Source organism: Suillus fuscotomentosus, assembly GCF_016647785.1.
Source record: "Suillus fuscotomentosus strain FC203 chromosome Unknown F5891scaffold_21, whole genome shotgun sequence".
Classification (NCBI taxonomy): domain Eukaryota; kingdom Fungi; phylum Basidiomycota; class Agaricomycetes; order Boletales; family Suillaceae; genus Suillus; species Suillus fuscotomentosus.
The window spans coordinates 243,621-263,485 of NW_024539533.1; the positions used below are offsets into that span (position 1 = coordinate 243,621).

Here is a 19,865-nt window from a genome sequence, read left to right on the forward strand (position 1 = left end):
TTACTGGTATTTACTATTGCAATATTATGCGGGAACGCAAAAGGTCTCTTTAACTGGGGAAATTTACGATTAGTTAATGTAAATTGTGTAAATGACGGCGGTATCAGTCCTAATGATGTTTGTGATGTGAGTTTTTAGCTCCACCGGGACGCCTGCATGTACAATATGTCAGAGTATGGCTAGTTCCTAGTGCCACGACATGCAATACTTATAACACCTACACGCAGCTATTCAAACAAAGGACTTGGGAAAAACAAGGAGTACTCACCATACTTTTTGCCCCACTTAGCGAAGGTGAGCCAGGGCTTGACATCAGGCATGTCAGTAATGTTCCCAACGAGAGGCCATCCCGAGGGATATAGAACGGGGTTCTTCTTGCCGAACACTTGCTTTACTAGATACACTTCGACCCTAACAAGACATAGGACCAGCCAATCGACATGGGTGAGTGCCGGCATGGTTTACTGTAGTGATGAGCAATCAGGCCTCAGGTATGAGAGAAGAAGCCCCCTCTTTTTGGAATTTATGTTTGAAACTGTGGGGGTAACCAGAGTTACTTACTTACCCTTCAAAATTCTCCCGGCAGTTTCTAGAAGTTGTATAACTTGGCAGTCCCTAAGCCAGTCGTAAGTTCACCCCCAAGTCCGATAATTTGCAAATTCTCACATAAATCCATGTGGCATGCCAATGGGCATATGATTGTTACACTACAACTCCGAATCTATGGGTCAGAGGTACTTCAATTCATCCACGATAAAAGCACACTTAGTAGTGCTGCTGGTATGAATCGAGGGTGTGATGTAAAGGGAACCCAACTCAAAGATACATTTTGATGGCTCCGATCATCATACTCAATGTTCTATTTCGCGCGGCGAGAGCCACGGGGCACCCGATGGGTTTACAAGATAATGTCAGGCTTGTGACCAGCCCGACGTATACCACTATGGATGCTGTATGTTCCCAAACACCGTGTCTCTCATTCCTGGCTTCCGTTCTCAAGCAGCTGGTAAAGTCTTTTCACGTGTGGCTCATACGCGCCACGAGGAACGATCGCCCATATCGAGGATGAACGAAATTCAGGGGTAGACTTGGCCATATCTGCTCGCCCAAGCGACTCGGTTATGCCCAGGATATCAAACTGGTCGTCGACGGGTATGTGGTCGCCCTTTGTTATCGTCATGGTTCAGATATAGAACAGACCGCTGTTCACTAAGCTGACTGGGATGATGCGAGGATAACATCTAGATAGACAAGGTAAGATGATAGTCATTGACCCCTCATAATGTGGCAAATGCGCCCAGTATGATGTCGTTTTGTACAGCTCGTGAAGGTGACTACAGTTGATCGTTGGATGCGAGCGAGCCATGCGATAAATATTGTCAACGACCCTCGGTGGTGCTGCATCTGATTCGGATTGGAGCATTATAGCAGCCAAGATATCATAAGCGAGCATCTTTAAAGTGCAAGTCAAGACTGACAAGAACGTGCTCTGCCAGTGAGCCTCACTGTCAAAGAAAGCGTGTCTGGATCTTAATCATATCAGTGCTTGTCTGTACATGTGACGACCCTCACCATAAATGTGAACCAACCCCAGTAGGCTACCGTATGCTGGTCGTAGGATAAATCGAGGTAGTATGCACTCTCTGCTAGAGCTGTGATGTTGGATCCCTGGCCTAAGTCATCCATCCTTGGCTTGGTCTGGTCTACAATCTGCTTCAGTTTCAGTCCAAGTTGTAAACAGTGAGACGAGTTGAACACCAACCTTGATACGAACTTATATTGTCCTTCGATTGGTCTAACTAGGAATGGTTAAATGGTAACCTCTCTCGTGGTCCTCGGAGCTCCTTACTACATAGTAGCAACAGGAGAACAAATTTGAAGCTGTTTGTCAAGTTCGAAAACAGACTTCTGTCAATAAACCAAACAGCACGTTACCTAAGGCTACGGCAGGTTACAATCCTTCCTTCAACTTCCACATTCTCTCGGTCTGTTCTCTGCGTTGGCTGTTGACGGGCGACTACGCAAAAGTTGAGTCGCTCGCGTCTCAGTGTACAGTACTGAGCGTGAGCCTGCAATTCTCACTCGAGGCGCTTATCAAACATCTCACCAGCGCACGGCAGAACGCGTCTTTATTTTCTATCGTTCTTCCGACTACTTTGATTCATCCTACAGTCATCCCATCTTGATACCCTGTTACCCATTGATTCCAGCGTCGTATTGTGCCACCACAGTATCAAAATTACCCCTTCCTACTGGATACCACTCTACATTGATCGATAATGTCCCCACCTACGACTTCGGTATCTTCATCTTCAATCGCTGGCCCTAGTGGTCAGAACCCGCATCCAATGCTGGAGAACAATGAAGAGAAGAATAGCGTAGTCATTAAAGTTGGGATGGTTGGAGATTCTCAGATTGGCAAGACGAGTCTCATGGTCAAGTACGTAGAAGGCAGTTTTGATGAGGATTATATCCAGACACTAGGTGAGGACCCGTCATTTTTCGTATTGCGCTTTGCCATCCTAACGAGTTGGGCTGCAGGTGTCAACTTCATGGAGAAAACGATTTCTGTCCGGCGTACCACCATCACATTCTCAATATGGGATCTGGGTGGTCAGCGAGAGTTCGTCAACATGCTGCCGCTCGTCTGTAATGATGCTGTGGCGATTCTATTCATGTTCGATCTTTCTCGAAAGTCAACGCTAAATTCGGTGAAGGAGTGGTATCGTCAGGCTCGAGGATTCAACAAGGTCTATTCATATTTCGTAAGATATTGTTCAATGGCATTGCTCATTCCGTTTATCAGACTGCTATACCATTTCTCATTGGCACGAAATTTGATACGTTCGCGACGTTCCCAAGAGACGAGCAGGAGGAGATTACCAAGCAGGTACGTCTTTACATCATCTAGATGATGTGATTTGGTAACTAATTTGATTTGATTAGGCAAAACGATTTGCTCGTGCGATGCACGCTTCGCTGGTCTTCTGTTCGACATCTGCGTCGATAAACGTTCAAAAGATCTTCAAAATTGTGCTTGCCAAGGCATTTGATCTCAAATGCGTCATTCCCGAGATTGAGGGCGTTGGGGAACCCATTCTAATATACGTGGATGTGTAATAATCGAATATCGACCCGGGCGACTGAAGTTGTGGAACTGAAGGGGGTTTGCATTCTGCGGGTACTAGATGAACAAAGGTAACGTGACGTCTCTTGACTTTGAAGGAGAGATGGTTTATATCCATGTTCACGTAGGCTGTGGCAATGCACTGCATCTTCCGAGGCATTCCATTGTATCACACCTTGACTAACATTCTCGATGCAGATGCCTTGACATACGTAGCTTGCAGGTCATTCAACGTCCAGAAACTGGAAGACTTCAGCCATTTCCCCTCCATCTTCCCTGTTGTCTTTCCTTATGATCAGTCGTTTTATCTTATCACATCAGTCACCGAAGTCACACCATTTCCCTCCACAATCCCCGCAATTACCATTGTCATTCATGTTGTCGTTTGCTCTTGTCCTTGGTCATCCACGCAAGTCACCTTGTCTTTGGATCACCCCATTTTCATTTTCGTCCACCTACCTATTTACAGAACCAAACTCACCTGATTGGCTGCCTTCTTACACTCGTTTGGGTCCTGGTATTTCCTGGAGGCAGTGCCCTGTACTTTTTCCATGCTCAATACACACTCACCATGTCCTAATATCTTCCGTATGGTAATTTGTTATTTAAATCCTTCGACCGCAGGATAGTTGCAGAAAGGCAGTTGAAACCCATTAATAATTAAATGGAGCGTAGATCTGGTCGCAAAAAATGACGTCGCTGATTGTTTGCATAGTGTACAGGAACAAGAAATTAAGAATTGGACCTGAAGACTATGATAATTTGGTTCACCGGCACCACCAGGTGTTGTCACGCGTATCAACTCCCAGTGGACCTCGGGTTGACTTAGGACCATGTTTCACGAATCGATCTATTAAATGTGTAGTACATTAATATAGTTGTTACCTGATTGTATGAATGTAGTGACAAAAATCAGACAAGAGAACCGTGTATATACCGTCGCTGTCGATATCGAGTACCTTGAAAACAATGTTCCTGGCTAGACTCATATGGCGGTCAACAATATTGGACAACCTAAAGAAACCGCTACCCTTCCTGGTGAAGGTATGTATACTAGTCCCAGCATAACCTGATCGACCACTGTCACAGATGAAAAACGATTGTGGGATAAGTCGGAGTATGAAGATCCAAGTACGTCCATCACGAGAACTTGGCCAGTACGTTGGGACCCTGTATCTGAAAGGAATCGCGTACTTGAACAATATGTTTGGCACCCAGGATCATCGGGAGGTCTAGTGCTCAGCCATCGTAGGATATTGGATTCTCCGTTGTTACTTGAAAAATCGGCAATGATACATGTGGATTCCGATGAGTAAGTGATGCATTAACGTGATGTTGGATATCGCTTGGTAGGATGTCCGATTCAAACAGTTCATTCTGCGCAACGACGAATCACTATCATCCATTGAATCGATCGGTTTACCTACTGGAGACAAAACACACAGGGGCAATTGACGCAAGTATTGGAACCCAGGTAGTGTAACAAGTGAAAATTACTGTGAAGGTTTGCTGAGAGCAGCCCAGCTCTCAGTGTTCTTGAATGACAGCAGAAAACCATCAATGTCTGATTCTGATTCTGATTCCTCGGAGTTGGTCGGTTTGTCCCCCTCTACCATTGATCGGTATAGTTGTGTAACTCGATTAAAGGAGTGCGTGTTAAGCACATGGAAACAATCCACAAGGAATTTCCACATAAGTTTATCTTTGTGCAAGTGTGCGGGGACTTCTATATGTCCCTGGAAAAAAAACTTCTCGACGGCACATGCCCTAGCATCTAAAGTCGCCCATTCATCGACGGGACGCAATCCCTGAAATAGACGGACTCCTTTCAAAGAGATCCAGGCAAAGCACCACATAAAGGACTCCAGATCATGGCGATATAAATGTTTGACTTCGCCTCGTTGGCCTGTTGCGCTGAGAAGATCGATCGCCATGAACGGTATCGTTCCTATGCATTCATTGCCTCGAGAACCTGTGACATCCGCCAATGAGGATAGATCGTAATCGTTTAAAATACCTATCCGCTTCCCGTCTTGCCAGTACCACATCAGGTTTCCAGGGCTGACATCTCGATGATAGACTCCTTCCTTCCACAAAGTAAGGTGACCTGCACACTATGTCAACGGGAGCCTCATAAATGCGATGAAACACGTGCATAGTATGCATTGATACCACACGTCGAAAAGCTCTCTGCCGTAGAGCTCCGTGATCGGCTTGAGCTTGCGGAATACGAGAATGTAGAGGATGCGACTGCCCGTGGTGGGGTCTGGGACGCTGAGCGCTTCTCGGATGGCGGACGTGGAATTCGTGAACTTGTAGTGCCACAGCAACTCAGGGATATGGCCTTTTACAGAACTGTGAACCTTTGCGATCTCATCAACCTTGCCCAAGATTTCCGGTTCGCTCGTGCGACTCGCCTCTCCCCAAAAGATTTTGGCCACCATCCTATCCTGGAGATTATCGTATTTTTTCGTGAGTGCTTCACTGGCGACAGTGACCACATTAGTGGCCCGTCCTTGCAGTCCGTAGCGTGTCACTCTTCTGTTGTAACTAGTGTGAAGCAGCAGATCCACTTCTCCAAGCTTTTCATCTTTGATTTTGATTTCGTGGCATCGTTTCCCCTCAACTTGAACTGGGAGGAAGACCTTATTGCCCCAATCGTGAAGCTCAAAGCCTTGTAAAGCATACAACAGTACCATGAATCGCGGGAGATCTTGATGCCTGAGCATTGAATAATCCCTTGCCGATCATAATACCAGATCCACATTACATCGTCTGAAAAAACTTTGGTAAGAGTGCGACCAATTTCGGCAGACGAACAAACTCACCGACAATAATAATATTCAGCAGATAAGTGACTCCGAGATTGTCCGCAAACATTTCGGCGACGTACAGACCCGTCTGGATGGTTACATCTAAATCGGCGTCCACATCAATGTCCGTGTTGTCGGGATCCATCTTGAATTTTTCGCGGAGGATTGCAAAGTACTCATGGCCTTGCGCTTGGACCTGGACCCGTCCCGGGAAGGCCGTGCAGAAGTAAGACTAGAAGATAGAACTATAGCTTGGCCGATTGAGCTTGGTCTCGGAATCCTAAATGCCATTACTTACATGCAGTGTCTGACACGGGTTGTCTTGCTGGAGTCTGCGAAGAGCCTGGCGCCGGGTTCTCAGCCTCAAGATGACCCACTGGCAGATATTCTGGCTTGGTGGGGACATGATCTTTCACTATGTACGAACAGGGCGGTGGGTCAATCCCTCTCGTCCTCCCTGGCATCTTTCTCTTGAACTCGATGCAAGCTAGAACATCTTTCCAGGGGAGATTCTTTGGCTTTGCCGTTGCATTCGTGTCCATGTGAGCCTTGCGCTTCCTTTTGCGCTTCTCGTCCTCCTCCTGTTCGTCCTCCTCTTTCCCCTTCTCGCCGCCCTTCTCATCCTGGAAGGGAGCGCATGCGCTGTTCAAAGGGAGAATGACGAGGTAGGGCTTCCGAATTGATTCTGCGGTCTGATGGGTCTGGTGCATAGGCATATCGTTCTGCTGACAGATCATGTCCACGGCGGAGACAGGGGCACGCATCCCATCAACCTTGATCTCTTCAAGACACGCGAGAGCGATATTAGTGGCTCTTATGAAAGGGCCGTAAAAGTCGTGTTCAACTCCTGGACGTATACTTTCAATCGTTATAATCATGAAAATTCCCGATCAGCGTACTTGGAACAACCACTCACTATTCTTTGAGAGCTGTCTCGACATCAGATGACTTTACGAGAGCAGTGGAGGCCTGTCCATTGCAAACTGGCAGAACTGCCTTGAGACACTTTTGCAGGAGCTCGGGCTGTTTAGTCTCGGGAGCGGAAGAAGCGCGCTGAAGGAGGGCTTGCAGCATGGCATTTGCCTTGCATTCCTTAGCCTGCTCGATATCGCGTTGAATGGATTCAATTGTACTAGAACCATAAACTGGTGCATTAGCACGTGGAGGAGTAGACGACGTGCCAGTCTCGCCGGCAGAGGACATGACTCGGACGTCAGGCGTTCAATGATTATACTGACTGAGTGTTGTGAACAGAACTGGTAAGGTGGAGAAAACTATTAAGAACACAAAAAAACGACTACTGCCGGCTTGCCTTATATCTGGTCGACCAAAATTTGTGGACCATTGTTCAACCGGCGATGTGGATTGATGTGCACGCGGTTGTGGACTTGCAATTCAAATATTAAATATTCAAAACTCCGGCGACGCGTCCCATAACACGCGCACGTGATCCTGAGCTCTCAGTACTTCGTCCGCTTCACTCAAGTCACTATAATCTCTTTCAACCATCACCATCACCGTCATCTCAGCGAAGACCAAGATGCATCCGACCCCTAATTTCCGCCAGGAGGGAGATATGCCTCAGAGATCATCGGCATAATTAGCCGCCAAGGAACAGATTTGTGCGCTCAATGCATCAATACTGACTGCGACTGCTTGTCATCTAGATTACGCAGTTCATCATGACCGTGGCTCTCCTTTCTGGGACAGCCCCAAACCGTGCATGGGGGGATTCGGAGACTTGGTGCGTACGCACCGCTACGATGCAGAGAAGTCACAGTTTACAGTTGAACATATCCGAATCAGGAGCCAACTTCAGCACAGACCGCCGCGGCTGTCTATATCTCGTCAAAGGAGTCTGAACTCACTCCTTTGTCGAAGCAGACGAAGGGTAGTAGCCTGAAACCGGAGACTAGCGACATCTGTAAGACCCATGCTACAGCGTTAGATAGCGATGAAAAACACAGTCGGTTACATAAGTATTTACTATCGTAGGCTTTTCATAACCGAACGAGCACGAGAGACAGAAAGAAAGGAAATCGGCACATGTTGCCGTCAACTCCTACTACTGATTTGAGAGAAAAAATGCAACAAAACCACACAAAAGCGAAAACAAAAACGAGTGCATGTAAATGTATAAATACACACAAAAGCGGACCGGGACGAAAAAATGTCCGGAAATCTTTCGAGAGCACGCCAGCGCACTGCAAATAATAAATAATCATTGCGGGGGCTTAACCCATTGCGTGTCCATAGTTGACGCTCTCGCTGAGGTGCTCATTGGCGGGATTATACGTGAATCCCTTAAACTGCTCTTGCACGGTAGACGAAAGAGCAGAGTCCTCAACAACAGAGTCTTGAGGGTCTTCGTTAGTGAAGTCCGGGTCGAAATTAGCCACGTCGAGTACGGATTCCTAAAAGTACGTTTTGCTTGGTATAACAGAGAAGAACACGATCATGGTTACTCACAACACTTGGCTTAAATGGTGGTTGAATCTTTTTGTGGAGCAGCCTAACGTGATTCATGAGTGACGCACAGATAGTCAAAAAATAGGATACGTGCCTGTTCCAGTCAACATATTTGGCAAAGAAAGGATGTCGCTTGATCTCTTCACCACCATTTGCTCCCAGACGTCGGGCAGGATCACGCTGAAGGAGACCGATCATGACGCTCCTGGCCTCTGATGGCATATCCGAAGGAAATACAAGTGGGTCACTGAGGATGCGTTGGTACATCACATTGACATTCTCGTCATAGAAAGGGGGTAATCCCGTCTGTGCATTTGATTAAGTCATGGTCAGAAGCAAATGTTTCGAAGGGCGCACCATCATTTCGTAAAGCAGGACACCGAGCGTCCACCAGTCAACTGTCTTCGTGTACCCCTGGCTCTCGAGTAGCTCTGGAGCAATGTACTCCGGTGTGCCACAGAACGCTATAGCGACCGGTTAAATCGTTCCATGAAGATCAAAGTCATTCTCACTGTTTGTTTTCTCCGTCTCTGACATGTTGAGCTTACAAAGACCTGACCAGACGACAATCAGCACATCAGCCCCCAGATTGTAATGTACCTACCAAAATCACAAAGAGCGATATGACCTGTGTAATCGAGCAATATATTTTCAGGCTTCAGGTCGCTATGGGACCATTAGCAGAATGACACAGCTACCCGCATTAAGAACGCACCGGTAAACTACGTTAAATCCGTGCAAATGCTCGAGTGCACATAGAAGTTCTGCGGCATAGAATCGGCTGCGATCCTGATCAAATTTACCTTCCCTCTGCAGATGATAGAATAGTTCGCCGCCATTCACTGCGCAGACATAAGCTGCCACCAACTTACTAAACGTAAAATACTCACCGAATGACATTACGAGGTATAACTTGTCAGGATTTTGGAAAGAGAATTTGAGTGGCACGATAAACGGATTGTTGACCAGTGCCAGTACCGTCCGCTCAGCCAATATGTGTGTGATTTCGCCGGGGCGTGATGCTATGTGGGCTTTTCGAATCGTCTTGAGAGCATATATCCGCTGCGTATCCTTTTTGCGCACTTGCATCACTTTACCAAAGCTCCCTTTGCCAATCACTTTCAACAAATCGAATGCGTCGATGGTCAAAGACTCGTTCCTTATTGGTTTGTAGTCGATTTTGAGGTGAAACGAGCCAGTGCCAGCGGTGGCAATGTACCATTGATCTGAAGCATGCTGAATGCAAAGTGCGATATTCAGGGGACAGTATGGTCACAAACAAGTGAACTTACGTGTCCGTCAAGTACAGGAGTAAGATCTACACGAGCCATGAGCAGGTCGTTACCCATATCTTCTTGGCTGTGTACAGCAGCGGCGGTTCGAAGATATGATGAGACTGATATTGTCGATGTGCGGGACACATCACTAGTGGCATAGACGATCAGAGATGCCAGAGTCATCGCGCATAAACCACACACAAGTCTGCCCGGTACGACCACACAGGGTTAGCTAGATCTCCGCCCATGGCGTCTACCAGGACTTGATTGTTGTCGAACTCGAGGACAACATATGGAAGCCACCACAATCGCCTCCTCTGCATGCTTTCGCGGTTGCTTGCTGATCTTCGTGCAGGTGGGTTGTCGAGCGCTTTTTGGATGACCTCTGGGACATGCACGCCAGGTGCTAAGGAGAGACCGCGCCCTGTATGTGTATGACATCAGAGTACATTCAGAAAAGTACTTTCCAGAGGTCGGTCTTACCAGAGAAGATACGAATCGTAAGCATACCAGATCGAAGGTGAGCTTGCTGGTCGATAGCACCAGGAGGCTTGGGAGTTGTGGGCCGCGACGGTATCGGGGTGACGGATCGTGAGACGACGCCATTCTCTTTGGCATCCTTCAAGTTGGACTCTGTGTGGTAGTCAGGACATGAACTCCCATGGAAAGCGGTGACCGGTGGATGGGAGATCAGCAAAGGGGTCCGGCGCGCATGGACTTACTTTTGGAGGTGCCTAATTTCCAGGACATGTTGGATGTAAGGAAACAAGGTTGAATCAACAGGGAGCTATTTGGTTTGTGAGAAGGCGCAGTACGAGCGGTGATGTCGGTCTGGCGACTCTAGTTGGCTATGAGTTATGTGGCTCAAGATAAGATGTTATACATAAGCAGAAGCTCGGAACAGCCTAGTTCTGATCAATATATCAATATTAAAGGCCTCGATTTCTTTCTATTTGTTTTCACTGTACGCAATGATGTGGTCGCCGTTAGATATCCCCCGTCACAGCATTCACAATATTAATACTGTTCTTCTCATGACGAGTCAGCACTGGTTTGGGCATCACTGCCTGCGGGTGCCCGACGTTGATCATCATGATATTGCCCCACGCTATGAGGTAATGTGGGTATATATACCGTGAGCAGTGTCGTAACAGTAAGAAGGACTTTCAAAGGCAAATAGGTATGATCCTCGGACAACAAACATGGATACTCTACACGCGACGAATCTGATGCAAAGTAAGACGGCTTTAGCCCAAAGCCTTCTTCGCTGTCCCTGATTTGCTCGTTTGGTATATGAGACGATTCGAGGGTATCTGATAAGATCCGGCCATCAACAGATGGGTCATCACGTTTCAAGTCCCTGTATCGTAGAACATCGATTGATTCAGGTGGTTGTCGTGAAACAGGGCTCCAGTCAGGAATAGCGTCAACCTCCTCCGCTTTCAGAACTAGCCGCGAGGGTCCCTTCGAGTCTGCTGTAGCCTGGCTGTCAGATGTCCATTGTAATCCTGCTTGAGCATGTCAAATCCATCAATTATGTCCGTCATGTCAGTGCCGAGCTTCCGTAGCTCGACAGCACCCGTGCACTCGGCCTGGAACATGTGCAATGCTTGAGCGTTGATGCCCCTGGTGACGTTCTAAGGCAATATAGGTCAGAGGAGGAAAGGCATCTATTTCCACACATACGTACTTTTGATCGAATGAACGGATCTACGACAGAAATAGGATAACTTTCTAACATTGTCCTCGAATCCACATCCGGACCGAGAAACGTTGACCAACCATTGTTAGGTTCGGATCGAGGGCCTCTGGAGTCATAGTCAGGTTGCGCAGCTTCTTCGAAATGCGGAATGCGGGGGAAAATGCCTCCCCGCTTGATGTCTATCACATGGCGCGAAAATTGAAATTCAGCCCAGAACCTGAGCCATAAAATCTCAGTTACAAGATGGATGCCCCCCAGCCATCCCTCACCTGAACCATTGCTCTACGAGGTTGTCCAGGACATCAATGTGTGGTGCTACCCACGTCGTGGGCTTGCGATATCGTGTGTCACAAGGTACCCGCTTGGATGAGTTTGATGGCCGCATCCAAAAAAGGTGCTCGTTGGATTCCATTGGCTGAAGGCCAGCTTGTAGTTTCGGCGCCAAGTCCCGAGTCTCTTAGACATTAAGGTTCCAATGATCCAGTCGACGTAATACAGACCGCACCTGGAGCCATCCGATCGTCATAAGCACCAACGCATAGGAATTGAAAGTTCGGATTGCTTCGGAGATAGAGGGTTGATTAAGGGCCCTTGGACGAGCCCATTGTTTGATGGTAGATATTAAACAACGAAGGTTGGGCACAATATCGCAGTATGTCTTGATAAGGCCAGTGTTCATCAATCCCAGCCTCTCGTTTACATTTACGTCGATGTGAAGCCCGGATGCAGGATCAGTGAACTTTACTGGAAATCGAGATGGAGAGTGAGGAGCCCGAAACAACCTTCCCAATTCGTGGTGACGAACCAATGGGAACCCGGGCCCAGGGAACTGCTTCAACGTCAGTAAAACCTGCATGTCGCATTGTCTGAGCAAGTTTTCTGTCATTTGATCAGCTCCGCTGGCATTGGTTCGTGACGTGTAGTAATGTTACCTAGTATTATAAATGGCTTTTATATGTTAGGATCATTGATACCTCAGTTGTACAAATCGAACATACGAGGTAGATGCTTCATGTCTATCTCCGGAGAAAAACCTTGTGGCCAATTGGTATCCTGCCAGAAATTAACAGAATGAATGGCTAGTTGACTGCTAATAAGTTATAACTCACGAGCACAACAAGATCTAGGTCTCCATGTCCTATTCTTGGCAGGACTGGCATCGCCATATACACTGAGCTTCCATAGGGCTGCACGTCGTATCCCGGTCCATATTTGTATTGGATGGCATGTCTAACTTTGCAAATTAACTTGTCTCTTTTAGTTCTCTCGTTACTCCGACTTGGGCTAATGTCGTAGTTAGTGTCATTCAGTGGGAACTCTGACGACAACCAGAGTTAATGTGAAAAAGGAAACGTCAAGTTCGCTAGACACACCGATTTTGATGTTCTCGGTATGACTGACCTATCATACACAGCAGAGAGTCAGCCGACGAAGATGTAGATTTGGAAGACAAATTACATTTTTGGGGTTATACTCGACCGTTTCACCATTGGGCGCAAATGCAGCAATTGTATGCGTACCGCGGAAAAACTGACCCGCACCACACGGTCGACTGTCCAAAGGCTTGGTACTAGTCACGATGCCACTGCAGACAATCCTTCTTCGCGCTATCTTCGTACGCTGGGAAATATGATGCAAGTTAACACCAGATGCACATGCAGCATGATTCTGTGGTCGTGCTAAAGAGGCGAATGCAGTAGAGACGATAAGTGAACCCACATGAATACTGATAAATGGATTCTGGACAGCCATTGCTTGGCACGATGCGCAGAGCCATTAAACAAGTGCTAACTGCAAATATTGAGCATGTGCATCAGCTTCTGATGGATAATGTACCAGTGAAGAAGGAAATATAAAAAATTCAAATAATAATAATGATTACATAACAAGTACTGAGTGAAAAAAAATTATGTAAAAATAGAATTTTGAAGTTTGGAACTCCAACAATTCCTGCTGCATTAAGAGGGAATCGAACCCCCGGCGGGTCGATGGCAACGACCCAGGTTACCACTACCCCATTAATGCGATGAAGCGCCTAACGACGTATGTCATTGTAATCATGGTACATGGTTAGTAATTACAGGAATCCACCACTTTGTTTAGATTGACGTTCTTAAAACGAAGAGACGGTTTGGCTGTATCCCCCATTGCTCCTGAACTGTGCTATAACCCGTCCACCATAATTCACTATCACATCTCTCTCCCTACCTGCAACATTCTGATCCACGGTAAAGGTTGCTGTCGTCAACCTGCCATCATTCCACGCAAAGTCGAGGGTGATCCCCCCACGTATGCGCGCGCCCTTCATTTCGCCAGTCGACCATGCGAGAGGGAGAGCGGGTAGGAGTGTAACCTGGAGTGGAACGTTGATATTCGCGATATCAGGGGCTTGTAGCAGTGCATTCTATCGGTCCGAATTCGAGGTTCAGATACAGATTTCCTAGACAAAATGGCTTCAACATCTTACCAAAACAGCAGCAGGATACCCCAAATTCGCATCGATCTGGAAAATTCCATCAGACGTGTACAGGGAAAAGAGGTTGGGCGCAAAATTTCTCTCGATGGTGTGCTGCACTGGATTAGTATTGGCGGCATGATGCAACTGCCAGTTCTTACAGTAAGTTCTTTGTAAAATTCAGTCTCGTTGGCAAGCTGCGCCCACGCCGCAGCCCTCCAAACTTTCTCCCATCCTGCATCCGCATCAGGGCCTCGTCCGATACCTCTATGGAATAGACTGGTTTCCGCAGCGTTCAAGATTTGTTCTTTGGTATAGCGTGTGAAAGTCCCGTTGACAATTAGACCACCTTGTAACTCAGGGGAATAAGATGCTATCGCATAGCCGGGGTATAACTAGTAAAGGATGTAAGCTGGAGATATCAGATGAGTGAAACAAGGCCTTACGCCAATCAGATGACTAAGATGCCTGTGAGTGTCGTCCGGCTTATCCATGTCGACTTTCCACTCTGAATATAGTGTCAATATATCGCGCATACACAGGGGGGCAAGACAGCAACCTTGCAGTTGACCCCACCGTCCGATACGCAGCCCTTTATCCATCTGCTGCCGTTTGGAAATAACCGCTGTGCATACCATGAGCAAGAGCAAGACGAATGGTGGACAGTCTCGCACCATCTAGAAATGCAGTGTCGGTATCACCAGCTGCCTCGAAACCGTTCTCGATTATATTGAAGAGCTGCCATATCAGCTGCTGAGCATGTGCGCAACCTGACCGATGGTAAGCAATGATCAAAAGTTTTCATAGTCTAGCTGACCAAGAGTAATAGGGACTTGCTCTGGTGAATTGCAAGGTGCGGTAACAAGAGTCGAATCGTTGAAGTGCAAGTCCTCGATGAGCTTCTCTAGATGAAAGCTGGCAACAGCCTGTAAAAAACTCAGCTAAACGTAGCTTCCAAAAGTCCCATAGTGGAGCACCTTGACGAGCGGCCATCCTTGTGTTTTCCACCATTGTACATCATTGGTGTGATCAAAATGATCCCATGCATGTATCATCTATGATGAAATCAATTAAGCCCGCTCCAGACCCAACAGAGAATACGTACCATCCATGCATTAGATTCTGAGGACACAAACATGGGCATTTATTCAATAAGAAAACTAAGAGGGGTCATTGTACCTGGATAATTGGCCCATTGAGCAGAGTTCCCGCCAAGCTTCATACCAGTATGGCCAAAGATCTGTTGGAAAGTTCATGCATTCAATTCTACAACAAGTCCTCTGCAAACGCACATTCATTTCACCGTGTGTCACAAATCCTTCGCTAATGTTGTACAGAACCTGAGCAGTGTACGCTCCGCGGGGTCCCCACGTATTCTGCAGAAAACAAGGGGTCAGCTTCAGTCAGGTATCCGGCATATCAGAAAGCCGACTACCTCAATATAGTCAAAGAGTGACTGCGTCACATCTAGATTAGACATCTCGGCGGCCCAATAGTTCATTTGGATGTTGATATTGGAATCTAGTAGTGAAATAAGGATACTTCCTTCTATGGAAGTAAGGTGCTTACGATAATCTGTTATTGGTTGGTCAGATTTGCGGTTAACCTATGTATCAAATCAGTCACCAGCGCCCCAAGGGTTTGAATACCCATCAGCCCATAAACCCTGTAAATTTGCAGGAAGGGCGCCTCTAGCGCTGCTGGCTAGGAGGTATCTTCCATAGTTGAATAGAAGCAATTCCAAGTAAGTGTCTCCAACAGAAGTACGGTATCTAGCAAGAATTTGATCAGTGGGGGTACTGAGATCCGGAGTTTGTCCCAAGGAAAGCGAGAAGGGAGAAACGAGGGAAGTATAGTCTTTGATATGCCCATTCAGCATCTCAGCGTAAGATGTACGATTGGCAGACGAAAGCAACGCAACGAGATTGTTGTGTGGATCTGGTCCTTGAAAGGAATAGTCGGCAGCTGCGTTTCCGGCAGCCATATCATAGTTCGTTCCTCCGACCCAGCTGATCCACGTCTCAGATGCACCAAGGACGGTCAAAGTAGCATTAGGTGGGAATGCCCCAGATACCGCAGAACACGAGACCAATCCGCTGGGTGCCTGCGCCTGCGCAAGAATCTCATAAAGCATACCAGGGATGGAGACGTAGTTCCTAATACTCAGTGTTCTGTCATCCAAGCAGGTAACATTCGGAGCCGGGAGGCCATCGACCCCGGCAACGGTGTAGGCATAAGTCACAGCTGGGAGGATGTGAGAAGTCGTGCTGTTCAGGTATTGCACACATGCTTGAAGAGGGTGGGAGCAGAAGGATTCTCTAAGCATGTGGTCAGATAACTTCTTGACACGAGCAAGGAAGGACAAACCGAAGAAAAGTTGTGCTTCCATCAGACCAGGTAGTACGAGACACTGCTTCGTCTAGGTCCAACCACCTTGCATACTTTGAAACTGAGCTAGTTGAATCCAATGTTGCTATTAAGTATCCCGCGCTGGCGTATGAACCTTTGGAAAATGCGCAGGCCACCCATTGAACACAGTGAGTATAGATAGCGGACGTGCGACAATTCGCTGTGTCCACCTACCATATGTGTCACCGGGTGTCATGATCTCGTCGATATCTTCATGGCAGAATGAGGAAAGCTGCGTGACTACACCAAAAACCCGGATACACACTGTCAATTGTCCCTGTAGGACTAGAAAAAATAGCTTCGCGAATGTTTTTCATTTTCGCGGCTATTGTGGACTGCTTGTAAGGCAAGTGATTACCCCCATTGTACGACTATGTGAAGGGTTAGTACGTCGGGATCTTGTATATCGGAAGGCTTCAAAGTGCGACACGCACGGGATCCTGGAAGGGACCTCCCGACCACAGAGACTCGATGTTGAGTTGTGTGGCCTCTTGGTTAGTACCGCCAGGTAACATCGCTATGCACATTCGAAAGTCACTTGGTGATCAGTGACTATCAGCAACAATCACTCACCACCCAAATACCCATTGCCGATGGGTAAAAATTCTTGAACCCATATCGTCCCGGGCGCGGTATACCAGAGACCATTACCAGAACTCGGAAAGCTAGGAGGCGCAGAAGGTATCAAGGAAACATACGTCACAATGCCCAAAGCGCTCAGCAAGGGTCCTTGGATTGAGTATGGGAGGATTCCATGGAGAGTCGTAGAAACTTGGAGGAGATGGGCCGAGAGGGATTTTCCAAGGATCCGAAAGACCTCCATCCTTCAAGTTGTGAAGTGAATGGACAGCTGAGGTTCTTCCTTCGCAATTCTTTTCCTACTGATATGAAAGCTAGAGGGCAAAGCACATGAGACTAAGGGCAAGCACAGTGCACACTGGAAGCGCTTAGCGGACGACTCTTTTGGAAGGCGCGACCAGTAAACCCGTCTATTTATGTGGCCCTACTACGTACGATGTTTGGAGATCTATCATGTGAAAAGTCACAAGTTGAAGGTTACAATGATGGGAGAGTGTGCTATTTTTAGCTGGATCCATCACAGCAAGAATCGCGAGCAAGATCGATATCGCATTAATGGGGTAGTGGTAACCTGGGTCGTTGCCATCGACCCGCCGGGGGTTCGATTCCCTCTTAATGCAAAGCGTCTCATCTTTTTGTGCTTCGTTTTGTATGACCACAGACCAAGCCGTTCTTGTATTGCAAATAATCCATAGATTCATAGCAAGTACATAACATAATCTACTATGCAACTTTGACCCCACCCCATGCAACCTTGTGTCCAGTTGTTCTCGGTGCGCCTTCTCCTTTTGGCCCATCAGCACTCTTTTTCTGAACTTGAGTAGGGACTACGCGTGGTGGTAATGGTGATGCTTTGACACTGTCAAGCACACGCGCTGCATGCTCCGAATTACGGATGAACCACCCTGCATATCGCCGGCCAACCGTTGACTCAGCGATGTGGACCATGTTCTAGACGATTGTGTGAGCTCTTTAGACTAAATGGGATGAAGATAACGAACCTGGTCTATCACGAAGTTCAAGTCGCTTATGGACATCCACTCGCCACTAAGTAAACTCTCAGAAGGTCTTGATCCTTCATCATTGTCCTTCTCGCCATTCGCGGCAGTACTACCAGTATTAACTTGAACGCGTCCAACACACCGTCCAGCATTTTTCATGACCATCATCCAACTCAGTACCTCCTCTTCGTCTACACCGGCACCCGATGTATCCAGGAAGCCAGTAAGCTTCTTTGCATCAAGGCTGGTGTAGAGCTTCAGGAGACTCTTAAGGCTCGAGACCGGTGTAAGCGACATGAAGTGAGACGACGCGGCCCGGAGGTGCCGCTGGGTCGGATCACCAAGGACCACACTAGGGTTCTGCGAGGATGGAGAGGTCGGCGTTGGTGGGATGAGCATCGAAGCGAGGGCGGTAGGATCATCATATGGTGGGGAGTTGGCACAGATGAATTTGGGACAGGCATACAAGAATAGCTCCTCAAATGTCGACAGACCTTCCTCGCTAAATAATTTAAAAAAAAATTGAGTGACCGCACTTGGATGGTGGTGTCAGACACCTACCCTCGACCCATCCGCCCAATTTGGTCGCCATATCGCTCGCGCACAATATTCATTACGTTGTCGTCAAGCCTGGTTGGCGCAAGCACGTGGCAAAGTGCCAGCAGAGCATACATCCGATCTGCCGTTTTGTTTATCTAACAAAGAGTGAGCATAAACAGCGAAAGACATAAACACATGGGAGCACTCACCTGATCATATTGGTAACTGCGGGTGTGATATTGCCGCGCACGCATCACCCAGGTAAGAACGCCAGTGAAAACACGAGCTGCATCAGGAATTCTTCGAAGCATGAAGTAACATACACCAGCATGATAGGCAGTAGAGACATGTACAGCCGTAGGCGCGGTGAAGGGAGCCTTTTGACCGAGTCCGACATTTTCCATGACCTTCAAGGCAAGCGTGAAATCACCAAGGAGAACATGCACGCGCAGAAGGCCAATTATGGAGAAATATCCAAGCATGCGATACAAAGGCTTCGTTCCGTATTCACCAACTATTTCTCTAACAGAAGAATTGGTCAATTCAAGCAGACTTTAAAGTGAATTGGCCTACTCTATTTCTTCGTCGGTTTTCCCCTCTGCACGTGCTTTGAGCCATTCATTCGCGCGGCTCTTTTGGATAAGGGAATACAAGACATTAAGCACGGAATACGAACTCCAAGCTTGGGCACCGCCTTCTGAGCCAAGCATGGTTAGTTCATCATCGGTTTTTGATGCAGGACGCGAGCGGAAAAGAGCGAATGATTGGAACTGGTAGATGAACTCGTCAATAATGTCCCACAACCAGTTTGCAGGGAGTGATAAAGGCACGGGACCGTCGGAGTCTACCAATTCTCATCAAAAGAGTAATTGATCGAAATGCAATTTAGGCACGTACTAAGGAGGTAGTTGAAGAGCTCGCAGCTATTCTCATATGAGTGGAACCGGTCGTCTACGTTGGGTTGAAGTCTTGAGTACACGTGTCGGTAGTACAGTTCACGATACAAGATGAGGAAGATTTGATCGTCATTGACCAATGGTGCAATGGTTTCTGCTTCTGGCCACTCCGTTTTTGCGTAGTATTTCTCGGTGAGGCGAGTCCAGCCTGACTCGTAAGCGAGAGTTACCTCCTGGAGGTTGTTGTCCAAGACAGCTTGGTGAAAATGGACGATAAACTACGAGTTACTGAACATAAGATCATAGACTAGTTGATAAAATACTCACGCGCTTTACGACGTCCGGAATTTGTGCAAATGCAGCTTGTTGCGCGATGTGCTGTTGCATTGCTTGCAAGGAGCCTTCGTCGAGCTGAAGATTTGGCTCATCGTACATTTCATTGGTTGACGAGGGCATCGGAATAGGGATGTCGACATCTGTATCGTTGATGTCATCATCAAGATCTGGCTCGGCAGCCCACAGTGCAACACGTTGATGAGCCATGATTTTGTCTGCTTCAAGGACGCCTTTGACGGTGAGCAAGATAGAAACTTTTGG

The 19,865-nt window shown here is 47.4% G+C and overlaps 7 protein-coding genes and 2 non-coding genes across 9 annotated transcripts; 2 read left to right on the forward strand and 7 right to left on the reverse strand.

Annotated features, from left to right (window-relative positions):
• Positions 1–2,279: 2,279 nt before the first annotated feature.
• F5891DRAFT_979364 (small GTPase) lies at positions 2,280–3,120 on the forward strand (the record flags this gene model as incomplete). Its single annotated transcript, XM_041376880.1, has 4 exons — positions 2,280–2,484; positions 2,542–2,765; positions 2,807–2,890; positions 2,947–3,120. 4 exons carry the CDS (start codon positions 2,280–2,282, stop codon positions 3,118–3,120), a joined length of 687 nt encoding a protein of 228 aa, XP_041227109.1.
• Positions 3,121–4,393: 1,273 nt separating this feature from the next.
• On the reverse strand, positions 4,394–5,571 carry F5891DRAFT_1144426 (uncharacterized protein; the record flags this gene model as incomplete). The annotated part of the gene is made up of 2 exons (XM_041364978.1): positions 4,394–5,234; positions 5,277–5,571. The coding sequence occupies 2 exons, from the start codon at positions 5,569–5,571 to the stop codon at positions 4,621–4,623; spliced, it is 909 nt and encodes a 302-aa protein (XP_041227110.1). The 3' UTR covers positions 4,394–4,620.
• Positions 5,572–8,174: 2,603 nt separating this feature from the next.
• On the reverse strand, positions 8,175–10,436 carry F5891DRAFT_1128024 (kinase-like domain-containing protein; the record flags this gene model as incomplete). The annotated part of the gene is made up of 11 exons (XM_041364237.1): positions 8,175–8,354; positions 8,410–8,452; positions 8,504–8,715; positions 8,767–8,873; positions 9,014–9,075; positions 9,125–9,251; positions 9,300–9,645; positions 9,702–9,834; positions 9,888–10,110; positions 10,170–10,319; positions 10,409–10,436. 11 exons carry the CDS (start codon positions 10,434–10,436, stop codon positions 8,175–8,177), a joined length of 1,611 nt encoding a protein of 536 aa, XP_041227111.1.
• A 543-nt stretch (positions 10,437–10,979) lies between these two features.
• Positions 10,980–12,667, reverse strand: F5891DRAFT_243941 (uncharacterized protein). Its single transcript, XM_041371049.1, has 8 exons — positions 12,498–12,667; positions 12,387–12,441; positions 12,321–12,336; positions 12,194–12,267; positions 11,894–12,132; positions 11,658–11,842; positions 11,377–11,605; positions 10,980–11,323 (listed from the first exon to the last, which is right to left on the reverse strand). The coding sequence occupies exons 1-8, from the start codon at positions 12,552–12,554 to the stop codon at positions 11,135–11,137; spliced, it is 1,044 nt and encodes a 347-aa protein (XP_041227112.1). The 5' UTR covers positions 12,555–12,667; the 3' UTR covers positions 10,980–11,134.
• Positions 12,470–13,238, reverse strand: F5891DRAFT_243920 (uncharacterized protein). Its single transcript, XM_041371048.1, has 2 exons — positions 12,847–13,238; positions 12,470–12,672 (listed from the first exon to the last, which is right to left on the reverse strand). Exons 1-2 carry the CDS (start codon positions 13,138–13,140, stop codon positions 12,658–12,660), a joined length of 309 nt encoding a protein of 102 aa, XP_041227113.1. The 5' UTR covers positions 13,141–13,238; the 3' UTR covers positions 12,470–12,657.
• Positions 13,239–13,342: 104 nt separating this feature from the next.
• On the reverse strand, positions 13,343–13,413 carry F5891DRAFT_t64. Its single transcript has one exon. It is a non-coding gene; the product is annotated as a tRNA-Gly (tRNA).
• A 17-nt stretch (positions 13,414–13,430) lies between these two features.
• On the reverse strand, positions 13,431–17,312 carry F5891DRAFT_1028469 (glycoside hydrolase family 95 protein). The gene is made up of 19 exons (XM_041361472.1): positions 16,826–17,312; positions 16,687–16,769; positions 16,518–16,623; positions 16,427–16,462; positions 16,211–16,346; positions 15,470–16,161; positions 15,413–15,418; positions 15,279–15,364; positions 15,136–15,219; positions 15,023–15,083; positions 14,949–14,965; positions 14,821–14,898; positions 14,661–14,769; positions 14,518–14,613; positions 14,403–14,468; positions 14,290–14,351; positions 14,005–14,238; positions 13,856–13,957; positions 13,431–13,792 (listed from the first exon to the last, which is right to left on the reverse strand). Exons 1-19 carry the CDS (start codon positions 17,073–17,075, stop codon positions 13,502–13,504), a joined length of 2,595 nt encoding a protein of 864 aa, XP_041227114.1. The 5' UTR covers positions 17,076–17,312; the 3' UTR covers positions 13,431–13,501.
• A 68-nt stretch (positions 17,313–17,380) lies between these two features.
• On the forward strand, positions 17,381–17,451 carry F5891DRAFT_t62. Its single transcript has one exon. It is a non-coding gene; the product is annotated as a tRNA-Gly (tRNA).
• Positions 17,452–17,465: 14 nt separating this feature from the next.
• Positions 17,466–19,858, reverse strand: F5891DRAFT_1107973 (RNA polymerase I-associated factor PAF67-domain-containing protein). The gene is made up of 7 exons (XM_041363679.1): positions 19,596–19,858; positions 19,270–19,546; positions 18,946–19,216; positions 18,582–18,894; positions 18,394–18,527; positions 17,833–18,334; positions 17,466–17,782 (listed from the first exon to the last, which is right to left on the reverse strand). The coding sequence occupies exons 1-7, from the start codon at positions 19,809–19,811 to the stop codon at positions 17,555–17,557; spliced, it is 1,941 nt and encodes a 646-aa protein (XP_041227115.1). The 5' UTR covers positions 19,812–19,858; the 3' UTR covers positions 17,466–17,554.
• Between the last annotated feature and the right edge of the window lie 7 nt (positions 19,859–19,865).

Coding starts and splice junctions, on each gene's coding strand:
- F5891DRAFT_243941 (XM_041371049.1), bottom strand. CDS start 12,554: ATGGCGATGCCAGTCCTGCCAAGAATAGGACATGGAGACCTAGATCTT. Junction 11,843..11,893: donor TGACGATCGGATGGCTCCAG/GTGCGGTCTGTA, acceptor AATGTCTAAGAG/ACTCGGGACTTGGCGCCGAA. Junction 11,606..11,657: donor CTCGTAGAGCAATGGTTCAG/GTGAGGGATGGC, acceptor TTTATGGCTCAG/GTTCTGGGCTGAATTTCAAT.
- F5891DRAFT_1028469 (XM_041361472.1), bottom strand. CDS start 17,075: ATGGAGGTCTTTCGGATCCTTGGAAAATCCCTCTCGGCCCATCTCCTC. Junction 14,770..14,820: donor AAGGATGGCCGCTCGTCAAG/GTGCTCCACTAT, acceptor AGTTTTTTACAG/GCTGTTGCCAGCTTTCATCT. Junction 13,958..14,004: donor AATTTTACAAAGAACTTACT/GTAAGAACTGGC, acceptor AATCCAGTGCAG/CACACCATCGAGAGAAATTT.
- F5891DRAFT_243920 (XM_041371048.1), bottom strand. CDS start 13,140: ATGGCTGTCCAGAATCCATTTATCAGTATTCATGTGGGTTCACTTATC.
- F5891DRAFT_1107973 (XM_041363679.1), bottom strand. CDS start 19,811: ATGGCTCATCAACGTGTTGCACTGTGGGCTGCCGAGCCAGATCTTGAT. Junction 19,547..19,595: donor TTCCGGACGTCGTAAAGCGC/GTGAGTATTTTA, acceptor AGTAACTCGTAG/TTTATCGTCCATTTTCACCA. Junction 17,783..17,832: donor TGAACTTCGTGATAGACCAG/GTTCGTTATCTT, acceptor ACAATCGTCTAG/AACATGGTCCACATCGCTGA.